Here is a 23,389-nt window from a genome sequence, read left to right on the forward strand (position 1 = left end):
ATCGTCTGTGGGGAAATGACAGACCTGTGGCTCCCTCTCCACCCTTTATCTGATTAAGGGGGCTCCCGTTGCTCCTACTCTGCAGACAGTGTGTGCGTGTGCGTGCGTGTGTGCGCGTTTGTAAACCATGAATGGGTGTTAATTTTGTCAAATGTTTTCTCTGCGTCAAGCTTGCTAGGCCTCTGCGGCTACTGTTTTGGGCTTGTTGCAAGCTGGCAGGCAGAGGAGCGGGCTCAGATGTCCTGGGGGAGGTGTCCGGGGTCAGGGCCAGCAGTAGGTGGGGGCTGGCCTCCCATCCTGGCCGTGGGCCCCGGGGCCAGATGTTTGGGCTTAGCTGCCTGGCCAAGCGGGGATAAAGTGACCGGATAATTAAGCACCCGCTTCTTCGGGGCTGGCAGAAGGTGGCAGAGGGTGGAAGGACCTTGGGCCCGGGTGCCCGGGAGACCCCGCCACCCTGGCTTGCAGACAGTGGAGTTGGGATTCTGAACCCCCAGGGGGGACCCTCTGGGGAGGGGGGCTGGAGCGAGGGTGCACCTACTCCCATCTGGGGATGAAAGAGGGCGCCTCTGGCTTCTGAGTCGGGGTGCCACCCTTGGAACCCCGACGAGCCGGGACAGCAAGGGGAATGCAGGCAGACACCTTCCCCAGGGCACCAGTCAGCAGTTATTTAAGTCTTAGGGCTTAATGGGACCCGGGGGGAACAGAGGATTCTCAGCGTGCTCCTTGGTCTGTTGGCAGGGGCAGACAGCTCATCTACCAAGACCCCCAGACAATATCCCTCCCCACCCCCAGCAAGTAACTGGACCCTGCTGGCCTTTGCCGGACCGCGGGGGCGCCAGCTCCGTGACCTTCCAGGACCTCAGAGCCAGGCTCTGATCTGGGGAGAGGGGGGAGGAGGGGAGCTGAGGGATTGACACTGTGTTATTCTGAGGCCCTGCAGCTCCGCTGTGTGACCCTGGGCAAGGAGCCTGGCCTCTCTGAGTCTCCAAGCCCTTTCCGAAACAGGGGTCAAGTTGCTCCCTCTGAGGGCTGTAGGGAGGGTGGGAGGTAGTGTATTAAGAGTCCATAATGGGGCTTCCCTGGTGGCTCAGTGGTAAAGGATCCACTTGCCAACTCAGGAGATGCCAGTTCGATCCCTGGTCCGGGAAGATCCCACATGACCTGGAGCAACTAAACCTGGGCGCCCCAACTACTGAGCCTGTGCTCTAGAGCCCAGGAGCTGCAACCACTGAGCCCACGTGCCTCAGCTTTGGAGCCCACACACCCTCGAGCCCGAGCTCTGCAATGAGAGAAGCCACCACAACGGGAAGCCCTGCACCACAGCCAGAGAGGAGACCCCACCCTCTGGGACTAGAGAAGGCCCACGCAGCAATGACGACCCAGCACAGCCAAAAACATATTTAAAAAAAAGAGAGCCGCCAGTGTGTGGGACACAGAGAAGTGCAGTGAGAAGTGGTCGTGACCCCTCGTGAACTCGTGCCGAGCTCCGCTGTCACCTGCAGTAACGCTTCTAATCCTCATGACCACCCCAGGAGGCAGGAGGCCTCTACTCCCTCCTTGGACAGATGGGAAAACTGAGACTCGAGAACGGAAATTAACTTCCAGAGGCCCCACAGCCAGCACATGGCCTTGAAGCCAGGGTGAGCTGACTGGGGGCACTTAACACCTTGTGAGCAAGGGCCCTGGGTCAGACGGGCCTGGGTTCTAGTCACGAGCCTACTGCACACTCCCTGAGTGACCAGGGCACAGGACCAAACGTCTCTGTGCCTCAGTGCCCTGACCTATAAAGTGGGGACAATTCGGTAATAACGATCACATGGAGAGCAGGTGTCAAGAGGCAGGCCCTGTGCAAAGCACTCTCGCATAGGCACTAATCTATCAGTTAATCATCACAGCAGCCCCACGGGCTGTGTATTGTTACTATCCCCCTTTAAGAGATGGGGAAACTCAGACCAAGCAGTAACTGACTCAGGGTCGGTCCCGCAAGGGCTCAAACTCAGGCATTTAGGCTCCAGAGCTCACCCACTCCCTGCCGAGCTGTGGAAACAGTACCCTCCTCAGAGGCTGTTCATGAAGATACAATGACATCATGCGTGCAAAGCCCTCCGCACAGAGCCCTACCCGTAGGAAGCGCCTGGAGAACATTAGTCATTATTACTATGACGATGAGTTCAGTCATTCAGAAGGTATTAATGGAGGGGGCATGTTGTGTCAGGCTCCATTCTAAGAGCTGGACATACATCTGTGAACAAAGATTTCTGCCCACGTGGGGCTTCATCATCACCATCGTCATTGCCATCGTGATTACCACCATCACCTCCACTATCCTCATCACGACCATTGTCACTTCCATCATTCATCACCATCATGATAGTCATCATTGTGACCTTCAAGACCGTCACCGCCACTGTGATCACCTTCAGCACCCTCGTTATCACCATAATAATCATCACCACCGTCACCACCACGATCGTCTTCACCCTCACCAGCATCATCCCATGACCACTTCCATCATCATCATCACATCACCGTCACAACAGCTATCGCCATGATCTTCATGACCGTCATTGCCAACATAAATATCACCATGACGATCATTACCTTCAGGATAGCTGTCACCACTGCCTTCATGACCATCATCACCATTACGGTCACCTTCATCACCTCGTGTGGTGCCTGAGGCATTCACAAACAGATCGTCTTGTGATTCCACCTCCCCCAGTGCCCCAGAAACATCATTCACACTTTGTGTTTAAGTAGATACTTTGGTTTTCCTTTGTTGTTGCTGTTGTCTGGGAGTGGCTTAAGTCCCTCCGATATGGTCACACATCTCCCCGCAGAGGCCTCTCTTCCCACTCAGGGGTGGTAGTGGTTGGGAAAGGTGTGGTGGGGGGCCAGGCCACCTCTGCCAGTCTCTTCACAACCTCACCCAGCTGCCCCAGACCCTGGGTGGCCTCCACCAGCTGGGTCAAGCCCAGTCCCAGGGCTCGGCGCTCCTGTTGATCTCGCTCCAGGGCCTGGTTCAGCCTCTGCAGCTGGCTGCCCACGTCCCTCACAGCGGCCACCAGCTCTACCAGGGCAGGCGGCTCGCAAGCCATGACCCTCACAGGTGGCACTGGGACCTCACACGGGCCCAGAGGGCCTGAACTCGGACTGGGAGCTGGCCCGAGGGAGAGGTGGTCAGGGGGCGGCTGATCCAAGGGGTGGGCCACAGGAGTCAGATGGTCCCCAGATGACCCCACAGGGGTCACAGTGGGGTCAGGGGCTGAGTGTGGAGTCTGGGTAGGTGGAGAGGTTACTTGGGGGCTCTGGCTTGTGGCTGGTTTGAAGTTCTCAGTGGACAATATATCCATGCTTGGGGCGGGAGACAGGCTAGACTCCGAGGCTGGAGATGTGGAGGGGTGTTGGGGCCCCGTGAAGTTCAACTGGGGGTGCAGGCTGGGCTTCACTGGAGAGGGAGACGGAGGTTCTGTTTCCAAGGAAGTTAGAACGGACTTGGCAGTGACCACAGGGGCTGAGGTGAGGTCAGGTGTCATGGCGCGGTAAGTAGTGGTAGTGAGGTGAGGGGTTGTGGCAGGGTACGGGGTGGTGATGGGCTGAGTGGTCGTGGTGGGGTGAGGGGTTGTGGCGGCGTGAGGGGTGGTGGCGGGGTGAGGGGTCATGATGGGGTGAAAGGTTGTGGCGGGGTGAGGGGTTGTGGTGGACTGAGCAGTAGTGATGGGAGCGGGGGTTGTGGCGGGGTGAGGGGTTGAGGTAGACTGGGGAGTGGTGGTGGGATAAGGGGTCGTGGTGGCGTGAGGGGTTGAGGTAGACTGGGGAGTGGTGGTGGGATAAGGGGTCGTGGTGGCGTGAGGGGTTGTGGTGGGGTAAAGGGCAGTAGTGGGGTGAGAGATCACTGTAGGGTGAGGGGTCGTGGTGGGATAAGGGGTCGTGGTGGGGTGAGGGGTCGTGGTGGCGCGAGGGGTCGTTGTGGGGTAAAGGGTAGTAGTGGGGTGAGAGGTCGCTGCGGTGTGAGAGGTCATGGTGGAGTACTGGACGGTGGTGGGGTGAGAGGTCGCTGCAGGGTGAGAGGTCATGGTGAAGTACGGAGCCGTGGTGGGGTGAGAAGTCACTGCGGGGTGAGAGATCATGGAGGAGTACGGGGCTGTGGTGGGGTGAGAGGTCGCTGCGGGGTGAGAGGTCATGGTGGAGTACGGGGCCGTGGTGGGGTGAGAGGTCACGGTGGAGTACGGGGCCTTGGTGGGGTGAGGCCCTGTGGAGCGGTCTGGGGAACTGGAAGGTTCTGGAACTGCGCTGGGCTGGGGAGACATGCCCCGGCCTGGGGCTCTGTCCAGCTCCGGGGTCAGCCCTGAGGTAGGGGAGAGGCGGGTCGCCGCCGCCGGCGCAGAGGGGTCTGAGGTGAGCTCCTTGGGCGCGGTAGGCGGTGGGGTGGGCGAAAGCCCAGAGGTCGGCGCGGGAGCCGCGGCGGCGTCAGGGGAGGGCCCGGTAAGGCTGGGGCTCGTCGAGGTGCGGTGGATGCTCCCCCGAGAGGCCGCGGCCGGGCTGGGCGGCACCGCGGAGGGCGCGTCAGGGGTGGCCTCCGGCGTTGAGGCCGCCGTGCGGGTGAGCGGCGGTGCGGAGGCGGACGTTAGCGGAGGGCCGGCGGACCCCGGCACAGCGGAGGAGGCTGGTGAAGGGGCGGCGGGCGCGGTCCTGGCCGTCGTGGGCCGCAGCCGGCGCTCTGGCCACGGCCTCCTCGGGGAGCCTGGCGGAGGAAAGACAGACGGCCGAGGTCAGGCCGCCCCGCCCACCTCGCGGCGCGCCCCGCCCTCCAGACGGTATGGCCAATGGGGAGGCGCGGGGCCTTGCGACGTCACGGGTCGCCGGCAGACTTCACCCGGCCCTAGTGCCCCACCTCCCCGAATGCTCGGATGTCTCCAAGCGCCACCTGGCGTCCTCTCCTCTGGAGGATGCGGGGATGGGCGCGCGGGGAGAGGGGGACGCGGAGGAGTACCCCGGGATGCAGGATGGTCGGGGGTAGATGTGCGCAGCGGGTGTGGGAGGATGCGGGAGGGAGCCAGGGGAATGCAGGCCGGGGGTGTGGGATGCAAGAGGGGGCGGAAGGGCAGAGATGGGGTGAAGGGAGATAAAGAGGCGAAGGGCATGGGAGGTGCTCGGAGGGAATGTAGGAGAGGTCGGAATCAAGTAATCAAGACCAGTATCTTTTTGCCCTATTTTTAAACAATCAAAATTAATGCGAAAGATCCACAATGAACAAAAAGTCAAAATTTTAATTCAAGGCAGGATCCGGACTACCTCACTGGAATCCCCCCTGTAATTGGCTGTCAGATCCTGGTGAGGTAGGTCGGATCCGACTTAAGTTCAGATTTTATTTACTTCATCGTGGATTGTTTTTGCATTCGTTTCTATTTTTCTAACCTATGGTATTAAGATTTTATCTTCATTACAAAATGCTTGGAATGCCCCCAAATTTTAGGCCTGAATAGGAGAAACCGTCCCCTCTTCCAGGCAAATGTGGTTTTTAACCTCTTTTGACAGATGAAGGAAATCAGGCCAAGAGGGCAAATAATTTGCCTGAGGTCACACACTGACACAGTTTGAAAGTTATAAGACAAGGTCTGAGCCCAAGTCCTTTGCATCCAGAGTCGGGGCCAGTAAGTGTCACTTTCTCAGCGGTGGGAATGTTCTGTGCTGGCCAGTATGGTAGCCGCTGGTCACCTGTGGCTTCTGAGGACTTGAAATGTGGTTCAACTAAGGAACCAAATGTTTCCTTTTTCAATTTTTAACATTTTTATTTTGGCTGCACTGGGTCTTCGTTGCTTTGTGCGGGCTTCTCTTGTTGGGGAGCACAGGCTCCAGGGCACCTGGGCTTCAGTACGTGTGGCTCTCGGGATCTAGAGTGCTGACTTCCATAGTTGTTGCGCACAGGCTTAGTTGCTCTGCAACGTGTGGAATCTTTCTGGACTAGGGATCAAACCCATGTCCCCTGCATTGGCAGGTGAATTCTCATCCACTACATCACCAGGGAAGTTCTCAACTTTTTTTTTTTTTTTTTACTTTGAATGGATTTCTTTTTGTAAATTTTGTAAATTCTTTTTGTAAGTTTTTTTAAACAACAAAAAAGTATGGAATACTTCACAAATTTGCATGTCATCCTTGCACAGGAGCCATGCTCATCTTCTCTGTATGGTTCCAACTTTAGTATATGTGCTGCAGAAGCAAGCACTGTAAGTTTTTTTAATTAAAGTATAGTTGACTTACAGTGTTGCATTAGTTTCAGGTGTACAGAAAAGTGATTCAGCCATCGATAAATATATATTCTTTTTCAGATTATTTTCTCATACAGTGTTTGTCACTTAGTCATGTCCGACTCTTTGCGACCTCATGGACTGTACCCTGCAAGCCTCCTCTGTCCATGGAATTCTCCGGGCAAGAATACTGGAGTGGTTAACCATTCACTTCTCCAGGGGATCTTCCCAACCCAGGGATCAAACCTGGGTCTCCTGCATTGCAGGCAGATTCTTTATAGTCTGAGCCACCAGGGAAGCCCTGATTTTCTCGTGTAGGTTATTACAAAATAGTGAGTATAGTTTCATGTGCTAAACAGTAGGTCCTTCCTTTTTCAAGTTTTTGATTAACTTAAACAGCTGCCTGTGTTGGTAGCTACCATATTGAATAGCACAGCTTGACTGAATTCCACTTTTCTGCAGGGTCCCTGAGGTGCCTCATGTCCCCCTGCAGGGTCAGAGGAACAGTTAAATAAAGGGCTTGGCCTCCAGCCAGGCCACCCAGATTTAGACCCCAGATCCACTGCTTCCTAGCTGGGTAACTGTGGACAAATGACTTAACTGCCTTGAATCTCAGTTTCTTCCCCTTCTGTAAACCACAGACGATCCATGTATCTCCCCTATAACCATGAGGGTTCAGAGAGCCTGTGCATGCACAGAGCACTTACGCAATGCCAAACAGGTAATAAGCATTCTCATCATTACTTATATTGCCATAGGCATTGATATCTGTGCCTCAGTTTCTCTCATCTGTGAAATGGGCACAATTATAGCACCTACATCACTCATTAGGCCTCGTGTGGCTGCTACAAGGATTAACATATATAAATGTTAAAGACTAACACACATAAAGTGCACAGAATAGTGCGTGACATATGGTATATTGCTCCATAAATGTTAACTGTTTCTGGTTATCATTTCAAGAATCTCAGCTTGGTTTGTGTTCACAGGGGCTCAGATACCTAGAGAGGTATTGACTTAATTTTTTAGACCCAAGGAACAGAGAGTTAAGCCAATCATACTCCCGTGTACATTGTCATCAATAGTTCCTGCAATGTCTCCTCTTGTTTTATTTTTTCCCCTCATCTTCTCCCACAGTCTAATGTGTTTCATGTGTGGTCTTAAACAATATACAATGCATAGATGTTTTCATGTTAATATAAAAGTGTATGTATATTTTAGGGTTTGTGCTTTTAATTTCTGCAAATAACATTCTGCTGGACATCTCATTGTTTCTGAACTTCTCAGTATTATGTTGTTAGTACCTATGCATGTTGCTGTGTATACAGCCTGCCATTGCTTTAGCCACTGCATAGAATTCCATCAGGTGTAACCATTTCTCTTCTTCCTTACCCTTCTCTTGGACACTTAACTTGCCTCCCATTCCCTAATACATCCTCACACATATTCCTTTGTAAGCCTGTGAAAGAATTTCTCTGGATGCGAAGAGCCGACCCATTGGAAAAGACCCTGATGCTAGGAAAGACTGAAGGCAAGAGAAGGGGGTGACAGAGGATGAGATGGTTGGATGGCATCACTGACTCAATGAACATCAGTTTGAGCAAACTCCAGGAGATAGTGAAAGACCAGGAGAACTGGCATGCTGCAGTCCATGGGGTCACAAAGAGTCAGACACGACTTAGTGTCTGAACGACAACAACAAACAGATCTAGGAGCAGGGTTGCTGGATGGTAATGTATAATCATATTTAATTTCACTGAACAGCTCTAGGTTGCTTTTATTGATTGCTCTATCCAGTGGGGATACCTGTCTCCCAAAACCCACACCCACACTTGGTATTATCGACCTTTCCATTTTTTTCCCACACTTGTCAGTTTTCATTTGGATTTTCTGACTCATTATGAGCGTGAGCATTTCCAGACATACATGTCGGGCATTTGGGCTTCCTAGTCTGCAAATCGCCTGTTTGTGCCTTTCCCCCCCATTCTCTTACAGGATTTCCTGTCATTCTTTGGTTGATTTGTCAGAGTGACGAACATGATACAGGTGCGGGTTTCTCCACTTTGGCCCTGTCGCCATGTGGGGCTGGCTGGTTCTCTGTGGTGGGGGGTTCCTTGTGCGCTGGAGGGTGTGTACAGCAGCCTGGCCCCCACCCACCAGGGACCACTAGCCTCCCCGCTCCCAGCCGTGACAACCTGAAATGCCTTCACGTGTTGCTAGTTATCCCAGCTGAAGACTACTGGTGTCGATAGAAATATTTTCAGGATATATTTCTGCCTGGTCTTTCTGGGGTGAGAGCTAGGTCACCACTGGAAAATCTGCAATCCACCTCTCCATTCTGTTGTTGCTGTTTAGCTGCTGAGTCGTGTTCGAATCTTTATGACCTCGTGGACTGTAGCCCTCGGGGCCCCTCTGTCCATGGGATTTCCCAGGCAAGAATACTGGAGTGGGTTGCCATTCCCTTCTCCACCACCTCTCCAGCCCACCCCACAAACACCCTGGCCGCCCCGCCCCCCCCAAGCCACATGCCTCACCTGTGTCCCCACGGAGCCTGGGAGCTAGAGAGGGGTGGCCTGAGCTCCTGGTGGTGCCAGGGGGGCCAGGCATGGCTTCAGTGGGGGTCTCCTTGGCCGGGACTCCTCCTGAAGGTGTGTCCCCCGTCTGGGAAGGCTCACGACAATCCTTGTCACCTTGAGAGATAATAGAGAGAACCGAGTAATCCCTGTCTCTGTGTTCTGAGGCTTTCTTCCCAGGATGCCAGGTTTTAGGAGGACTCCGTCAAGAAGAACACAAATAGGAACTGCTTTTCCTGTTAAAATGTCAACCCACCAAGGGCAGGCATGCTCCCTGGGTCTGTGTGTTCTTGAAATGTGTTCTAAGAAATGGCTGCATGCTCGTTCATGGTTCATTAGTGTGTGATCGATTTGATTTTTTTCATTAAAACATACACTGAAAAAAGGGGACCTGCAGGGCTTCCCTGGTAGGAGTCTGCCCCGCAGCACAGAGGACGCCGTGGCACAGGTGGCACTGGCAGGCAGATTCTTCACCACTGAGCCACCAGAGCAGCATCCATCTCTCTAGACATTGTCCAGCTGCCCTCACAAGTGGGTGCAGATCCTCAGGCCCGCCTTTATCCCACATCCTTGCCGCTGAAAGACATGTTAATTTTTGGCAAGCTCGTGGGGAGCTGGTGGGCAAAGAAGCTGCAGGTTCCCTACAGATGACCAACCTGAAGCCCAGAGAAGGCAAGGAATTTTCCTAAGGTCACACAGCTAAGGAGCAACACTGGGCTTCAGATCCAGCAGGCCTACCTGGTTCTGAATGGAGACCTCTTTCCCTGTGGGGTCAGATAGAAATAAAGCCTGAGGCTGGCCTCACCCCTGGTCACCCCACCCCCCCACCTGCCTGGCTCACTCCGCTCCAGCCAGGCTGGGATCCTTGCTCTTCTCTCAAGACCCCACCACAGGGTCTTTGCACATGCTGACCCCCCTGCCCAGAAAGCACCTTTAGCTCCCTCTCCAGGCTCCCCATCACAGCTGACATCTTTACAATGGACCACAGACCTCACCCCCTGCCGCCACCCCCACCAAGAACTCCACTTCTGCCCCACCGACCTCACTGCTGTGTCTCCAACCAGCTGAGCACACTCCCACCTCATGGCCTCTGCACGTGCATGCTGACTGCACTTTACGGAACACTCTCCAACCAAGTATTTGCATGGCTTTCCCCTTCTTTTTTTCCTTTTTCCTTTCATTTTATTTATTTTTGACTGCACTGCATGGCAGGTGGGATTTAAGTTGCCTAACCAGGGACTGAACCCTTGCCCCCTGCGTTGGCAGCGCCAAGTCTAAACCGCTGGACCAGCAGGGGAGTGCCCCTGGCCTCTTGAGCCTGTCACTTAACTGGCATTTCCCTAGTAAGTCATCTCTTGACCATTCCATTTTAAATGACAATTCTTCACACACACCCCTTTCCCCTCTCTTTCTTGGTCCATCCATGTTCCAAGGGGTTGGGACTCATGCCTGCCACACAGCAATCATCTGAGGCATGAACTAATGCCTGTGTCTTCAAACTCCATCATCCAGGAAGCCTCAAGAAATGTTGCTTCAAATGAAATGGAAAGAGAATTCAACCTTCATAAGCTTCCATCTTCACCTCCTGTGCACTCTCTCTAGACCTACACGGCAAACTTGCAATTGTTTGTTCATTCACCCATTTAACACAGATCCCATGGAAGACAGACTAATGCTCCCCAAAGATGGCCAAGCTCTAACCCTTAGAACCTGTGAATATGTTACCTTTCATGGCAAAGACTTTGCAAACTGACTAATGGTCCAGTCCTTGAAATGAAGGGTTTATCCTATATTAACCCAAGGGGACCCAATCTACCACACAAATCCTCATTCTTAGAGAATCTATCCCAGCCGTGGGTTTCCCTGGTGGCTCAGTGGTAAAGAATCTGCCTTCCAGTGCAGGAGACATGGGTTCAATCCCTAAGTCGGGAAGATCCCCTGGAGTAAGGGAATGGCAACCCACTCCAGGCAAGAGGAGCCTAGTGGGCTATGGGGTCCCCCTAGTCCATGGGGTCACAAAGAGTTGGACACAACTGAGTAACTAACACACACACAAATCCTCACTGTAGTGACAAATATATAAAGATTAAAAAAGGACCACAGAGACGCAACATTGCTGACTTTGAAGATGGAGGAGGGGGCAGTGCACCAAAGAATAAGGGAGCCTCTAGAAGCTAGAAAAAGCACAGGGAACAAACAATCTTTCCCTTCAGCCTCAGAAGGTATACAGCCCTGCCATCTTTGATTTCAACTAGTGAGAGACCCCAGCAGGGCTTCTAACCTCTAAAACTGCAAAATAATAAGCTTGTGTTGTCTTAAACCCCAAATGTGTGGTGGTGTTATGGCAACAATAGAAACTGACATAGCTAAACCTGAGACAGCTAAAAGTCTAGCGGAGATGACATGTCCTCAACAAGCAATGTTCTCAGCTCCCGTCATCGCTGCTCAGAGAAGCCCCTTCCTCATGCGGTCTCCTGGTGGAAAGGATGCCATCTCCTCTGCAAGCTTTTCCCCACTGCTCTACTAGAAATAATCGCTGTGTCCCTGGGACTCTACAGCTGTTGTTCATTTACGGTAAGTAACTCTAACAAGCAGTGCATTGCGGTTTTAAGTGATTTCACACACATTTTGCTCGTTGAATTGGGACCTGAGGTCACCCAACCCCTTGTTCTAATTCCAGTGTAGTCGCAGCTGGAACCCTGGCAGCCAGACTCCAGAATTCACACTTGTAATGACTTCAGTAATTCCCCAGTACAACAAGCAAACTGTGTGCAAAATCGTTTAAAATGGATCTCAGCCGCAGCTCCTGAGTTCAACGTCCCCGAGCCTCATTCCCCTCCCTCCCACCTGAAACACAAGGGCAACACCAGGACCTATGAAAGGGTGAAAGTGTTAGTCACTCAGTTGCGTTCGACTCTTTGTAACCCCATGGACTGTAGCCCGCCAGGCTTCTCTACCCATGGGATTCAGGACTTATGTCACCCAGTTAATGGCATGTGTTCCTGGCACTGTCCTTGACTCTTTCCAGGGACCCTGGAGCTGCGGCTTTGTTTTTATCGAAGTAAGGAATTGCGGCTCAATGAAGCGGAGTCATTTTTTTCCAAGGCCCCCTTGCTAATAAGGACAGAATTTCTGTCTGTTGTTTCCACCTCTCCCCACCCAACCCTGCCCCTCTTCCCAGTACTAAGGTTGCACATGTGACCCCCGGGATTTCCATCGCGCAGTGCCTAGTTTCGTACTTATCTGTGCTCACACACACCCTCCCCCCCACCACGAACAGGCGCGCTCTCAGAGGCCCGGACACCGCCGCCCTCAAAGCTGCGGGTGACCAGCCTCCGACCGTCTCCGCCGCGAGGGGGCGCGACGAGACAGGGAGGCGGCGCCCGGCTGCAGAGACCGAAGGCTCTGGAATCCTGGCCACACGGCACGGAAGAGCATCACCGCTGGAAACTGAGCCCTAAGTCACGAGTCCAGTGCCCCCGAGCCCAAATCTCGGCGGCTCCAAGGCCGGCTAAGCGCCCCCGCCCCGTCCCTCCGGCGGAAGAACGACACCCAAGGAGAACACCGACCCAGGCGGTAGAGGGGAACTATATAGCACGCTTCACGCTTTTATAGCTGCGGGCGTGGGCCAGCTGGCCAATCAGGAGGCGTACCAGCGCCTGTGACGTCACACGGCGCTGGGCCATTGACGTTCCCCCTCCCCCGTCCCTGCAGCCGAGGCCCCGCCTCTCTCGCTGAGGCCTGCGAAGTGCGCATGCTTGCTGAACGCGCGAAAAAGGCGGGATCCCGCGCGGAGCGAGCAAAGCACGCGACACCTAGGGGAGGGGAGGGGCCGGGAGAGCCGGGCGAGGCAGCCGGCCCGTGGGAAGCGGAGGGACGGAGGGTCGGCGAGAAGGACGAGGACACGGAGGAGGGAAGAGGGGAGAAACGGCCGCGGGCCGCGGGGTCGGATGGGAAACAGCGAGGAGGCTGGGCGTGGAGTGAAAGAGAAAGGAAGGCGGGGGAGAGAGAGAGAAACTGGGAGAGACAGGAGTGATGAAGCGTGGCCTTGACAAGGAGAGAAAAAGTGAGAAAAATGGTGAGAGGACGATGAGCGATAGAGACGAGGAGGGGGAGACAGAGGAGAGGAGGAAGACAGACACGGAGCTGAGAAGATAAAACTGACCGCAGAAAGCAGGGTGAGGAACAGAGAAGCTGAGCGTGAGACGCTGAAAATGACAGGAGGAGGGGGAGGACACAGGAGACATGAGGAGAGACTGGCCGAGAAATGGAGAGACAGAGCCGGGAGGGCGGGCAGTGAGAAATGGAAGGAAAGAGCCAGACGCCGGGGCGGGGATAAAGAGAAGCTGACCGAGGTGGGGGAGGGAGGACAGAAACAGAAATGGTGGGACATGAACTTGATGAGGAAAGAAAATGAGAAAGGTGACGAGAAAGAGACATGGTCGGTGAAAAAGAAAAAAGAGTGATCGAGATGCAGAGGGTGAGAAGTTGAAAAAAAGAAAGAGGAGCAGAGAGGGATCAAGAGAGACTGAGCAGAATGGAACAGAGATTCTCTCTCTCTCTCTCTCTCTCACACACACACACACACACACACACACACACACACACACAAAGAGCAGAGAAATAGGCACCATCTGAGCCGGTCAAGGCCCCGAGTGTGACCACACAGATGGAAGAAGGAAAACAGGCAACAGGGAGACAGAGGCCATGCGGCAGCGGGGGCTGGAGCTGTGGGGGCCCCCCAGCCCGCCTCCGAGCCTCAGCCCCGCCCAGCCCAGAGCATGCGCTGGGAGAAGAGGCTTGAGGGGCTGGAGTGGGGCGGCGGCGTGGTGATGGCTTGTGCCTCCGTGTGGGGACTGGGGAACTTCTGCGGAGGCTCTGGCTCCAGGGACACGGGCTTTGACATCAAGGCTGATTCCCGGAGGCCCCAGAAGGTCTGCAGGAGGACTGGGGGCCGGGCTCTGCTGAGCCTGGCTTGATCCCGAGACTCAGGGCGGGGCAGAGGAAGGGATCTCGCCTTCTAGGTTCTTGTAGGACAGTTACACACGAGTCCAGGGAGGGAAAGTTCTTAGCATCTCTGGAGCCGAGAAAAACCTGCCTGCGGTCTCGGAGACCCGGGCCAGCTCATTCAGGAGGGTCTTTCAGGAAGCCTGGCAGGGAGACGCCCCTCCCCACCCCATGCCTGCCCCTCACCTGTGCTTGGAAGGCGCCTCGTTGCTGGGACGGGGGCGCCTGGGCTCCCCGTTGTTTCCCGGGAGACGGTGTGTCCGGGCACCCCTGCAGCGGTGGTCCCCTTGGCCAGGTCCTCCCCCGAGGTGGGGTCCCAGGTCCAGGGGGGATAGTCCTCCTCGTCTGCGTAGCCTGGGGAGGAAGAGGGGAGGGGAGAGCCCGAGCCGACTCAGGGTCCTTGCCGCTGCTGCTGCCGAGGTCTTTGCCGGGATCTCCTGGCGCCACTCGGGGCCCTGCGCCGCGCTCCGCGCCCCGCCCCCCGTACCGGTGCAGGTGAAGTCCCCCGCCCCGCACCCTGCCCCCCGTACCGGTGCAGGTGAGCCCCACGTCCTCCTCGTGGTCGCAGTTGTGCTGTCCCCACGCCCGGGCGGGGCAGTCGCTCAGCGAGGATTCGCTGCCCTTGCAGCCCACGTCATCCAGCCAGATGGGCCCGGTTCCGGGGCCATAGTGGGTTTTGCCCACTCGAGGCCGGATCCTCCCGCAACCCAGCTCCCAGCAGGCCACCATGCCGTCCCGCAGGTCCCAGCCGTCATCACAGACCGTCCCCCAGCGTCCAGCATGCCACACCTCCAGCCGCCCGGCACACCGGTTGGGCCCGTCCGCCAGACGAACCCGGAACAGGCCTGCTGGTGGGAGGCCCAGATCAGGAGGGGTCAGCGAGGGTCCCCAGGGGCCAGTCTCACCCTTCTCATTCCTCTACCCACCTGCTGCGCTGGTGGGGGAGGGGGCCGGGTCCGTGAATGACTCTGGAGAACCTTGTCCTGGGACCTCAGCGGATGGCTCCACGGTGGCCTCGGAGGTCACTAATCGGGGGCCCTGGGTGGTGGGTGTCCCCACAGTCTTAGAGGTCCGTTCCCGGGGGGCTCGAGAAGTCCGAGTCACGGTGGTGTGCGAGGTCAGCCTGTGGGGGGCCTCCGTGGTCAGCCTGGTGGTAAACTCGGAAGTGGGTCTTCGGGAGGCCCCCGTGGCCGGGGTGCTGGTGGTGGTGGTCCGTGAAGTCAGTTCTGGGGGACTCTGGGTGCCCGGGACCCTGGAGTGCTTAGTGGTTGGCGTCGCCAGGGGCTGAGTGGTCGGTCTCTTTGCGTTCTTAGTCACCCACTTCTTGGTGCTTTTGGGCATCTTCCCTGGGGCCTTGGTGGTGGTTTTCTCGGGGACGCTGGGGGTCCGCCTTGCAGAGGGCTTGGTGGCCAGCTCCCCTGGGAGCCAGGCATCTGGGTCTCTGCCCAGGCTGGGGATCCAGCTCCAACTGAAGGGGTCTGAGATGGAGTCCAGGCCGGGGGTTCCTGGAGATGCGGGGGGGGAGGTGGTAGGGGAGACAGCAGACACCGTGAGGTCCCTGGCCAGGCCCCGCCTTCTCCTGTCTCCCCCTGCAGGCGGCCACCGAGTTCCCAAGCACTCAGCCTCACCACAGGTGGCATTCCAGTGTTTCCTATGAGCCAGGCCCTGTGGTGGGCCTGGGGCACTCCGTGGCCACAGCGGCCCCATCCTGCCTCTGAGCACTTGCGGTCCTGAGCTGCCTGCCCACCTTCGCTCCCTCACTCTGACCCATCCTATCTACTTCGCCGCTGCCCTTCTCCTGTACCCGCTGACTGGTCACCACCCCTCCAGCGTGGCACCAGGTCACTCCCCAGCTCAAAACCCTTCTGTGGCCCCCGGGGCCTTGGAGAGGAGAGGGAAAGAGGGAAAGTGCCCCAGCTTTGGGCTCTCAGCCTCCGCGGCTCACCCAACATCTTTCTGGGTAGCATAGGGAAAGTGGCAGATGCCGAGGGTGATGCTGAGGGTGAGTGGTGCAGGACGAGGGTCAGTCTGGCCCACAGAGGGGTCTGGCCCTTCACCCCCGGCTGCTGGAGGCAGGGGGGCCCTCCCAGCCCTGGCATCGTCCTGCCTGGTTGGAGTGTGTTGCTCGCCTGGGGGCCCGGGACCACCCAGGTCATCTCTGCTAACAGTGTGGCTCGCGAGTGCCCGTGGGCCACCAGCCACATGGGGGGATCCAGCTCCTGAAAACACTCTGCCTCCAGCTGGGAGAGCATCCCTGGCTGGCAACACGTCACGGGCATGATCACATGTTTTTGCTGGAGAGGGGGGCGGATTAAGAGCTGTCTGCACCCCTCCCCTGGGAGAGGAGGCTTCACAGGGGTCTCTCCCGGATCCCACCCCAGCTGCCTCCTCCCTTGTGATGTGAATCTGGGCCCTTCCGCTGCAGGAAACCCTGCTCCTGAGTCTGACAGCTTCTCTGACCGTTGTGAATCTTTCTAGAAAACTGTGGAACCTGAGGGTGGTCTTGGAGAACCTCCCGAGTGACAACGTATCACACGGGCTCATGTCTCTGTCCCTCAGTAAGCCCCGGGCCTCTCGGAGGCCAGGGCTGCATTCCTAGTGCTCTGAGTCCTCGGGACCGGCTCAGAGTCTGCCGCTGGATGAAACAAGGGCGCGTGAGAGAGCACAGGCCAAGGCTGAGCTCACTTCAGCTGGCCCTCCACCACACCGGCTTCTCACCATCTCTCGGTGCCCCTGTGCCTGCTTCCTTTCATCTCAGGGAGGACACAGCTCCCCTCCAGGAGGGAGACCCCGTGAATCTTGGTAGGAAGGAGAGGAGGAAGGACCCCAGCTGTGCCGCTTAGTTGCTGTGTGACCTTGGGCAAGTTACTCAACCTGTCTGTGCTGCAGTATCATCACCAGGCTTTCCTGCTGATGGTAGAGAGTCTGCCAGCAATGTGGGAGACCTGGGTTCCCTCCCTGGGTTGGGAAGATCCCTTGGAGGAGGGCATAACAACCCACTCCAGTACTCTTGCCTGGAGAATCCCATGGACAGAGGAGCCTGGTGGGCTACAGTCCATGGGGTTGCAAAGAGTTGGAGACAACCAAGCAACTGACACTAACATCTTCATCAGTAAAACTGGTGTCTGTGTACGTGCGCGCATGTGTGTATGTGTGTGTGCACACACGCCCTCAGTTGCACAGCTGTGTCTGAATGTTTGCAACCCCATGGACTGCAGCCCACCAGGCTCCTCTGTCCATGGGATTTCCCTGGCAAGAATACTGGAGTGGGCTGCCATTTCCTTCTCGAGAGGATCTTCCCAACCCAGGGATGGAACGGCATCTCCTGCATTGGCAGGCGGATTCTTTACCACCGCACCTCCTGGGAAGTCCCTCACGTGGGCATAACGTCCATCAGTTTGGACTTATCCTGAGGTGTGAATGGGGTCACTTGTGTGAAAACAGCCCTCCCCAGGCAGGGGTTAGGAGGCAGGCACTCAGTCAACATTAGTGCCAACGTCAGTTCCCGTTCCATCCTCCAAGAAGCCCTCCAGGGGCCAGCAGACAGCAAGGCCTCACCCGCGCAGGTGACTCCAACGTCCTCATTGTGGGCACAGTTGTGCTTCCCCCAGGGAGCGGCGGGGCAGTCGGCGAGGGCAGCCTCGGTCCCTGCGCACCTCACGTCATCCAACCAGATGGGGCCGGCGCCCCAGCCAAAGCGGCCAGCGGTGGGGTCCGGTTGCCGCGGCCCCCCACAGCCCAGCTCCCGGCAGACCACGGCCGCGTCACGCAGGTCCCAGCCATCGTCACACACGGTCCCCCAGCGTCCGGCATGCCACACCTCTAGCCGGCCCGAGCACCTGCTGGGCCCCGCCACCAGGCGCAGCTGGGGGGACCCTGGCATGGGGGGGGACACAGAGAATTCGAGGCAGGCCATCCTCCGTCTTCCCTCCATGCATTCACCCAGCTGGGTGAGGAGACCCCAGCTGGCCCAGACGCTCTGTGCTCTCCTCCCCTCTGTCCTCTGAGCAGGGAGGGGGCGCCCGGGGGGCTGCGGGAGGGGGAGGGCAGGAAACCTACGCTCAGCCCCACACTTAGGGTTCAGGGGAGGACAGGGGGCTCACCGGCGTCTGGCCCAGGCTCCTGAAGGGCGGTCGGGAGGGCGGGCGGAGCTGAGACACCGGGCGTCCCCTGGGCCTGGCTTGCCGTGGGGGGCAGGGGCCTGGATGCGGCCCCCCTGGGCCCCGAGCTGTTGCTGCCCGCTGCTGGGGCCGTGGGAGGGACATACCCGAGAGGCATACCTGGGGCGCGGGAGGGGAGAGGTGACCACCAGCCCCTGCTTGTGGCGGGCGGCTCCCCGACCACCAGCCCAGGACCACCATGGGGGGGATTCACAGGTGAGCATGAACGGGGCAGGCGGGCCACCTGGACAGAAGGAGTGCAGACACCTGGGAGAACCTTCCAAAGACACACAGTTCCCCCAGCTCTCGCCCCTCTGGGTGAAGCCCCCCAGGCCTCCCTCCCTGGCCTCTCCCCGGGGCTGCCCTCACCATCACACACGGCCCCGGCGTCCTCCCGGTGGTGACAGTCATGCTGGCCCCAGGGCCGCGCTGGACAGAACCGCAAAGCCGTCTCGTTCCCCCGACAGCGCAGGTCATCCAGCAGGATGGGCCCCGCACCCTCCCCGAAGAAGGCGCCCCCAGGGGCGGCCAGTGCGCCCCCGCAGCCCAGCTCCCGGCAGGCCACGGCAGCGTCCCGCAGGTCCCAGCCGTCGTCACACACGGTGCCCCAGCGCCCGCCGTGCCACACCTCCAGGCGGCCGGCGCACCCGTGGGGCCCGTCGGCCAGACGCAGCCGGGGGGCCGGGCCTGGACGTGGCGGGGGGAGGAGAGCAGAGAGGAAGGAGACTGCAGTGGACAGGCAGGGACTGCGGTGGCGAGGATGGGGGAGCGGGCCTAGGCCGCGTGTGGGTCCTGCTCCACACCCAGTACAGGGCTGCAGAGCAGACCCTCCACCCTCACAAGTGAGGAAGAGGCTTTGAGACGGGCCATCTGGATGGACGGAGTGCAGGCACTAGGGGGACCTCAGGAAGATACACAGGACCCCTCCAGTTCTCACTGCTCTGCTCCGTCCACCGCCCCCGGCACGTCCCTGCCTCCCCAGGGGAGAGCCCAGGGCCCACCTTCCCAAGCAGGTCCCCATGCCCCAGCTGCCTTCCCCAGGCCTGCAGGGCAGGGCTTCTCATCCTCAGCTCCCCCGACACGGGCGCTGTCCCGAGCACGTAGGATGTCCGGCGGCCTCTCCCAGCTCCACCCCAGACGCTGGCAGCCCCTGCCCCTGAAAGGCCTGCAGACCCCGTCCCTGTCACCCTAGCAGTGGGGCTGAGAGCTAGGCTAGAGGTTTGGGGACATTTCTGTTAGGTGTTTGTGGCCTGAGAGCAGGGCCGGCTCTGGACAGTGTGGAGTCCATCTCCAACCCCCAGTCGGTGTCTAAAGGGGACAGACCAGAGAGGGTGCCACACCCCTGGCCTGCATCACCCGGCTGCATGTGCAGAGCTCCCGCAAGGCCCACCCCGAGGAGCAGAGATGGAGGTAAGACACCAAGCTCCCGGCCCCTCGATGGGGTTCGCAACTTCCCGCCAGAGCTTAACCGCCCTGGGGAGCCTGGGCTGACCTTCCAGGCTTCAGAGGCCACAGCTCGGCCCCCACGGTACAGCCCTCAGAGGGACCAACCTCACGGCTCCGGGTCCCCCGACCTATGTCGCCCTGGTCTCCACCCCCACCACACCCCCCACGCCAGACCCCCACATCATCCCTCTGTGCGGCCGGCCGGATGTCATGCTCTGGTGGAGCCTCTGCTCCATCTGGGAAGGGTGGGGCAGTGTGGGTGGGGGTGCGGCTCAGAGCGGCTCTCAGCTCCCTCTCCCAGTTCGCACCCACTCCCTGAAGCATTTCCTGGCCCCTGCGACTTAGCAGCAGCAGCAGCAGCCCCCTGCCTGGGTGGGTGGGCGGATGTCTGCCTCCAGTGGGTCCTTCAACTTGCCCACCCCACATCTGTGCGCCGGCACGCCCTTTGCCGGCTGCGTCCTCGTCCCGCAGCGCGAGGACTCCCAAGTCGGGAGAGCGAGGTCTGGGTCAGTGCCCATGTGCATGGGGCTGAATGAGTGTGGGTGTCGGGAGGAGGGAGGGAAGAAGGAAGAGAGGAAGGAGGGAAGGGGGCTGGACACCTTTAGGTGAGTGGTATGGGGGCGTGGCCCGCGGGAGGGGCGTGGCCCGCGGGAGGGGCGTGGCCCGCGGGAGGGGCGTGGCCCGCGGGCGGCGCACGTACCGGTGCAGACTAGTCCTGCGTCCTCGCTGTGGTCGCAGTTGCTCCGGCCCCACGGGCTTCGGGGACAGTCTCTTAGGGTCTGCTCTCCGCCTCCGCACCCCACGTCGTCCATCCACACGGGCCCCGCGCCCGGGCCGAACCGGGCCCCCCCGGGGGCGGCCAGCGCGCCCCCGCAGCCCAGCTCCCGGCAGGCCACGGCGGCGTCCCGCAGGTCCCAGCCGTCATCGCACACGGTGCCCCAGCGCCCGCCGTGCCACACCTCCAGGCGGCCGGCGCACCCGTGGGGGCCGGAGACCAGGCGCAGCCGCTCTGCGGGGCGGGCGGGAAGGGGCACTGTGAGGGGACTCATGGAGGCGGCTGGTACACCCTCGTTTTCAGTCTGGGAAGACGGAGGCCCCGACGTGTCAGGGGCCTGAGATCGGCCTGCCAGCCAGCCAGTGGCAAAAAGTCAGGGTCTGGACAGGGCAGGGGGCCTGGGGGCCTGCCGGGAGTGGACACCCGGCTCTACTGACCAGGCGGGGAGCCTGGGCCTGACTGAATCCCTGGGGACGCGGTGCCCCCCTACCCTGCACGTGGGGGTCCCCAGTTTGGCCTGACCCCTTCTGGAGTTGTTGCAGACGGAAGGCCTGCCTCGGACTTACCCTGGCGGGGGGCTCCAGCAGTCAGCACTGGGGCCCTGGTGGACTTGGCCAGCTTGGGTGGCCGGGGGCTCTTCTTCCGGGAGCTGCTCTGGGGGGTCCCAGCTGGGCGGGGGGCTGGGTGAGGAGGGGGACAGTGGGGGGGGGTGCAGTTGGGAGCTGAATCTGGGGCTGCAGGTCAGTCCTGAGAGCCCCCAAGGGTCTGAAGAGGGTGTCACGGGGGCCCCGGGGAGGGTGGAGGAGTCGGGCCTCTGTCCCTTCTCCCTCACAGCCAAAGCAGGAGACAGAGCATGGGTGGGGGCTCACCAGGCGTCACCGGGGGCTCCTCAGAGCTGGGGCTCAGCTCCCCTGCCAGCCCCGGCCAGGGGTCCCCATCCAGGACTGAAGGTGGGTCGTCGCGGTCCCTGGAGTCTGTCCCACGCTGGCCTTGGGGACAGCAGCGTGTGGCTGGAGGGCATGCTCCCTCCTGTGGGCCTGTCTCAGGCCTGGGCTGCCCCACCCCACCCGGCGTGGCTGAGTTTCACCCAAGCCAAGTAGGTTCCCTATCAGTTTTTACCCTTGCCTTCTCTGTGAAAACAGATGGTTTTTGCTGACACAGTTGATAAGTGGCCCATGAAGAATAATAGTCAGGAGACCCCTTGAGGGAAGGGACAATCCCCAGTTCCATTCTGTGCAGACCAGCTCTGGCCCCTGTAAGTCTTCCTGCACCTCTTTAGGTGGTGGGAAGCACATGTGCAAATAAATAACTCTGGCTTGCCATCTGCCCGATCCATTCTGTCTGTATGAGTTCCCCGTGTGAGTTCATGATAAAGTTCATAGTTGTCCTTTACAGAGCTGCCGGCTTTATCAGTCTCAAAGTTCCTTCCAAATAGTTTGGAGGATGTTCTTCGATACCCCTGCTGTCCAACACCCCAGTGCTATGGACAGGGCAGGCCCTGAGTGAGGCAGGGGTAGGGTGTCTGGACTTCTGGATGCTCAGACTTACTGGGCTGAGAGTCCCTGGGTGTTGAGGAGGTTGAGGACCCCTTACCTGCACAGACGACCCCCGCGTCCTCCTCGTGTGAGCAGATGTGGGCTTTCCAGCCCCGGTGGGGGCAGAGGCCCAGCTGCCGCTCCCCGCCCCGGCAGGCCAGTTCACTCAGCCACACGGGCCCTGCGCCCTCCCCGAAGAAGGCGCCCCCAGGGGCGGCCAGCGCGCCCCCGCAGCCCAGCTCCCGGCAGGCCACAGCAGCGTCCCGCAGGTCCCAGCCGTCATCACACACGGTGCCCCAGCGCCCGCCGTGCCACACCTCCAGGCGGCCGGCGCACCCGTGGGGCCCGTCGGCCAGACGCAGCCGCTCTGCGGGGACAGAGGAGAGGCTGTGACACCCTGGAGACCCCAGGGCCGGCCGGGAGGACAGGGGCTGGGGGCTGTCCTGCAGGGGAGTGACCAGGAGCCCCTTAGGAAGCAGGAGGGTGGGTGACCACGTGGTCCTGCGGAAGTGCTGTGGGGGTCGTGGGCACATGCGGGTGGCCAGGGTCCAAGGGAGGGTGAGCCCGGGCCGGGCGTGGGGAGGGCCTGGAGCTGAGCGAGCCGACGGGAGAAATGTTTGGGGCCACTTACCAACAGCCTGGGTCCCCATCAGAGCCACTGGAAGGGAGGTTGGAGGAGTGAGGCAGTGAGGTCCTCCTCGCTCCTCTGAACCAGAAACCCTGCCGCCGGGAAGGAGGACTCGGGCCCAGCGCCTGGCCAAGGCTCAGGTCCTTGGGATGGGCGGAGCCTGGAGGCCTCAGGTCTGGGCAGGGGGCCAGGCCCTTGGCGCTCCCCCCTGGGGGCCTGGCTAAAGGTGAATGATGGGTGAACCCCCCCTGCAGGGTCAGGGCTCATGGAGGGGAGAGGAAGTCCTGGGGTCTCCTGAGAGGGTGGGACCCAAAGTGCCTGAGGTCGGGTCCCTGGAGAATCAGAGGCAGCCAGATGTCCTGTGCCCGCCCCCCACCCCCCTCGCCCCGCACCAAGCAACAGGGATGGGGCCCTGGAACTCAGAGGCTTTGCAGTGGGTCAGCTCAGGGGTCAGAGGGCCGGGGCCGGGCCTGGGCCCCTGAGCCCTGGAGGAGGGGAAGGGTCACTCACCGAGGAGGCAGGCCAGGACCCTCATGTTTGCAGAGTCAGGGTGGGGACAGGGTGGAAGCGGACGGGAGCAGGAGCAGGGAGGAGGGGACGGCCGACGCAGGAGGGAGGGGAGCGCCTGCCGGAGGCGCCCTGGACCCGGGGAGGAGCAGGCGGGGGCTGGACGCTCTGCAGGAGGAAGAAAGGCTGCCGAGGAGGCAGCAGGGGACAGGAGCGGGGCGGGGAGGGGGCTGGCCAGCGGCTGAGGCCTGGGGAGGAGGGCGGTGGCGGGCGGGAGGGAGGGTGTCCAACTGCAGACACCCACACAGGAGACAGCCGGCTGGCCAGGAGTGCTGCGCTCAGAGAGGCTTGGGGGGCGGCAGGCTGCAGGGGAGGACCCCAACAGGAGCGCCCACCCATCTGCCTCTTCTCCCATCCCACCAGGGTGGCGTGCCAGAAGCAGAGGGCTGTGAGGGTGGGCTCACATCAGCTGCCGGGGTTGGGGACCTGGTGCAGCAAGAGGGCTTGTGG

General features: G+C 59.4%; 1 protein-coding gene and 1 non-coding gene across 4 annotated transcripts; both read right to left on the bottom strand.

Moving 5' to 3' along the window:
- Window positions 1–2,745: 2,745 nt before the first annotated feature.
- SSC5D (scavenger receptor cysteine rich family member with 5 domains) lies at window positions 2,746–23,033 on the bottom strand. Of its 3 annotated transcripts, XM_061140257.1 has the most exons (14): window positions 22,883–23,033; window positions 22,376–22,402; window positions 21,803–22,111; window positions 21,079–21,198; window positions 20,776–20,889; window positions 20,135–20,443; window positions 18,358–18,675; window positions 17,932–18,108; window positions 17,387–17,704; window positions 14,755–15,333; window positions 14,359–14,676; window positions 14,015–14,182; window positions 8,783–8,938; window positions 2,746–4,744 (listed from the first exon to the last, which is right to left on the bottom strand). In XM_061140257.1, exons 1-14 carry the CDS (start codon window positions 22,905–22,907, stop codon window positions 2,823–2,825), a joined length of 4,860 nt encoding a protein of 1,619 aa, XP_060996240.1. In that variant the 5' UTR covers window positions 22,908–23,033; the 3' UTR covers window positions 2,746–2,822. The 3 variants fall into 3 exon arrangements, with proteins under 3 accessions (XP_060996240.1, XP_060996239.1, XP_060996238.1); XM_061140256.1 differs by lacking the exons at window positions 17,387–17,704; window positions 17,932–18,108; window positions 18,358–18,675 and having other exon boundaries at window positions 14,359–14,673; XM_061140255.1 differs by lacking the exons at window positions 17,387–17,704; window positions 17,932–18,108; window positions 18,358–18,675.
- Window positions 6,120–6,226, bottom strand: LOC133055283 (U6 spliceosomal RNA). The gene has a single exon (XR_009692582.1). It is a non-coding gene; the product is annotated as a U6 spliceosomal RNA (small nuclear RNA).
- Window positions 23,034–23,389: the final 356 nt, after the last annotated feature.

This window comes from Dama dama, chromosome 4 (assembly GCF_033118175.1).
Source record: "Dama dama isolate Ldn47 chromosome 4, ASM3311817v1, whole genome shotgun sequence".
Classification (NCBI taxonomy): domain Eukaryota; kingdom Metazoa; phylum Chordata; class Mammalia; order Artiodactyla; family Cervidae; genus Dama; species Dama dama.

Excerpts from the sequence above, each read along its gene's own strand:
- SSC5D (XM_061140257.1), bottom strand. The coding sequence starts at position 22,907 with ATGAGGGTCCTGGCCTGCCTCCTCG. Across the intron at positions 20,890-21,078 it reads GGAGCCCCCGGTGACGCCTG|CCCCCCGCCCAGCTGGGACC; the intron begins GTGAGCCCCCAC and ends CTCCTCACCCAG. Across the intron at positions 18,109-18,357 it reads CGCCGGGGCCGTGTGTGATG|GTATGCCTCTCGGGTATGTC; the intron begins GTGAGGGCAGCC and ends CCCGCGCCCCAG.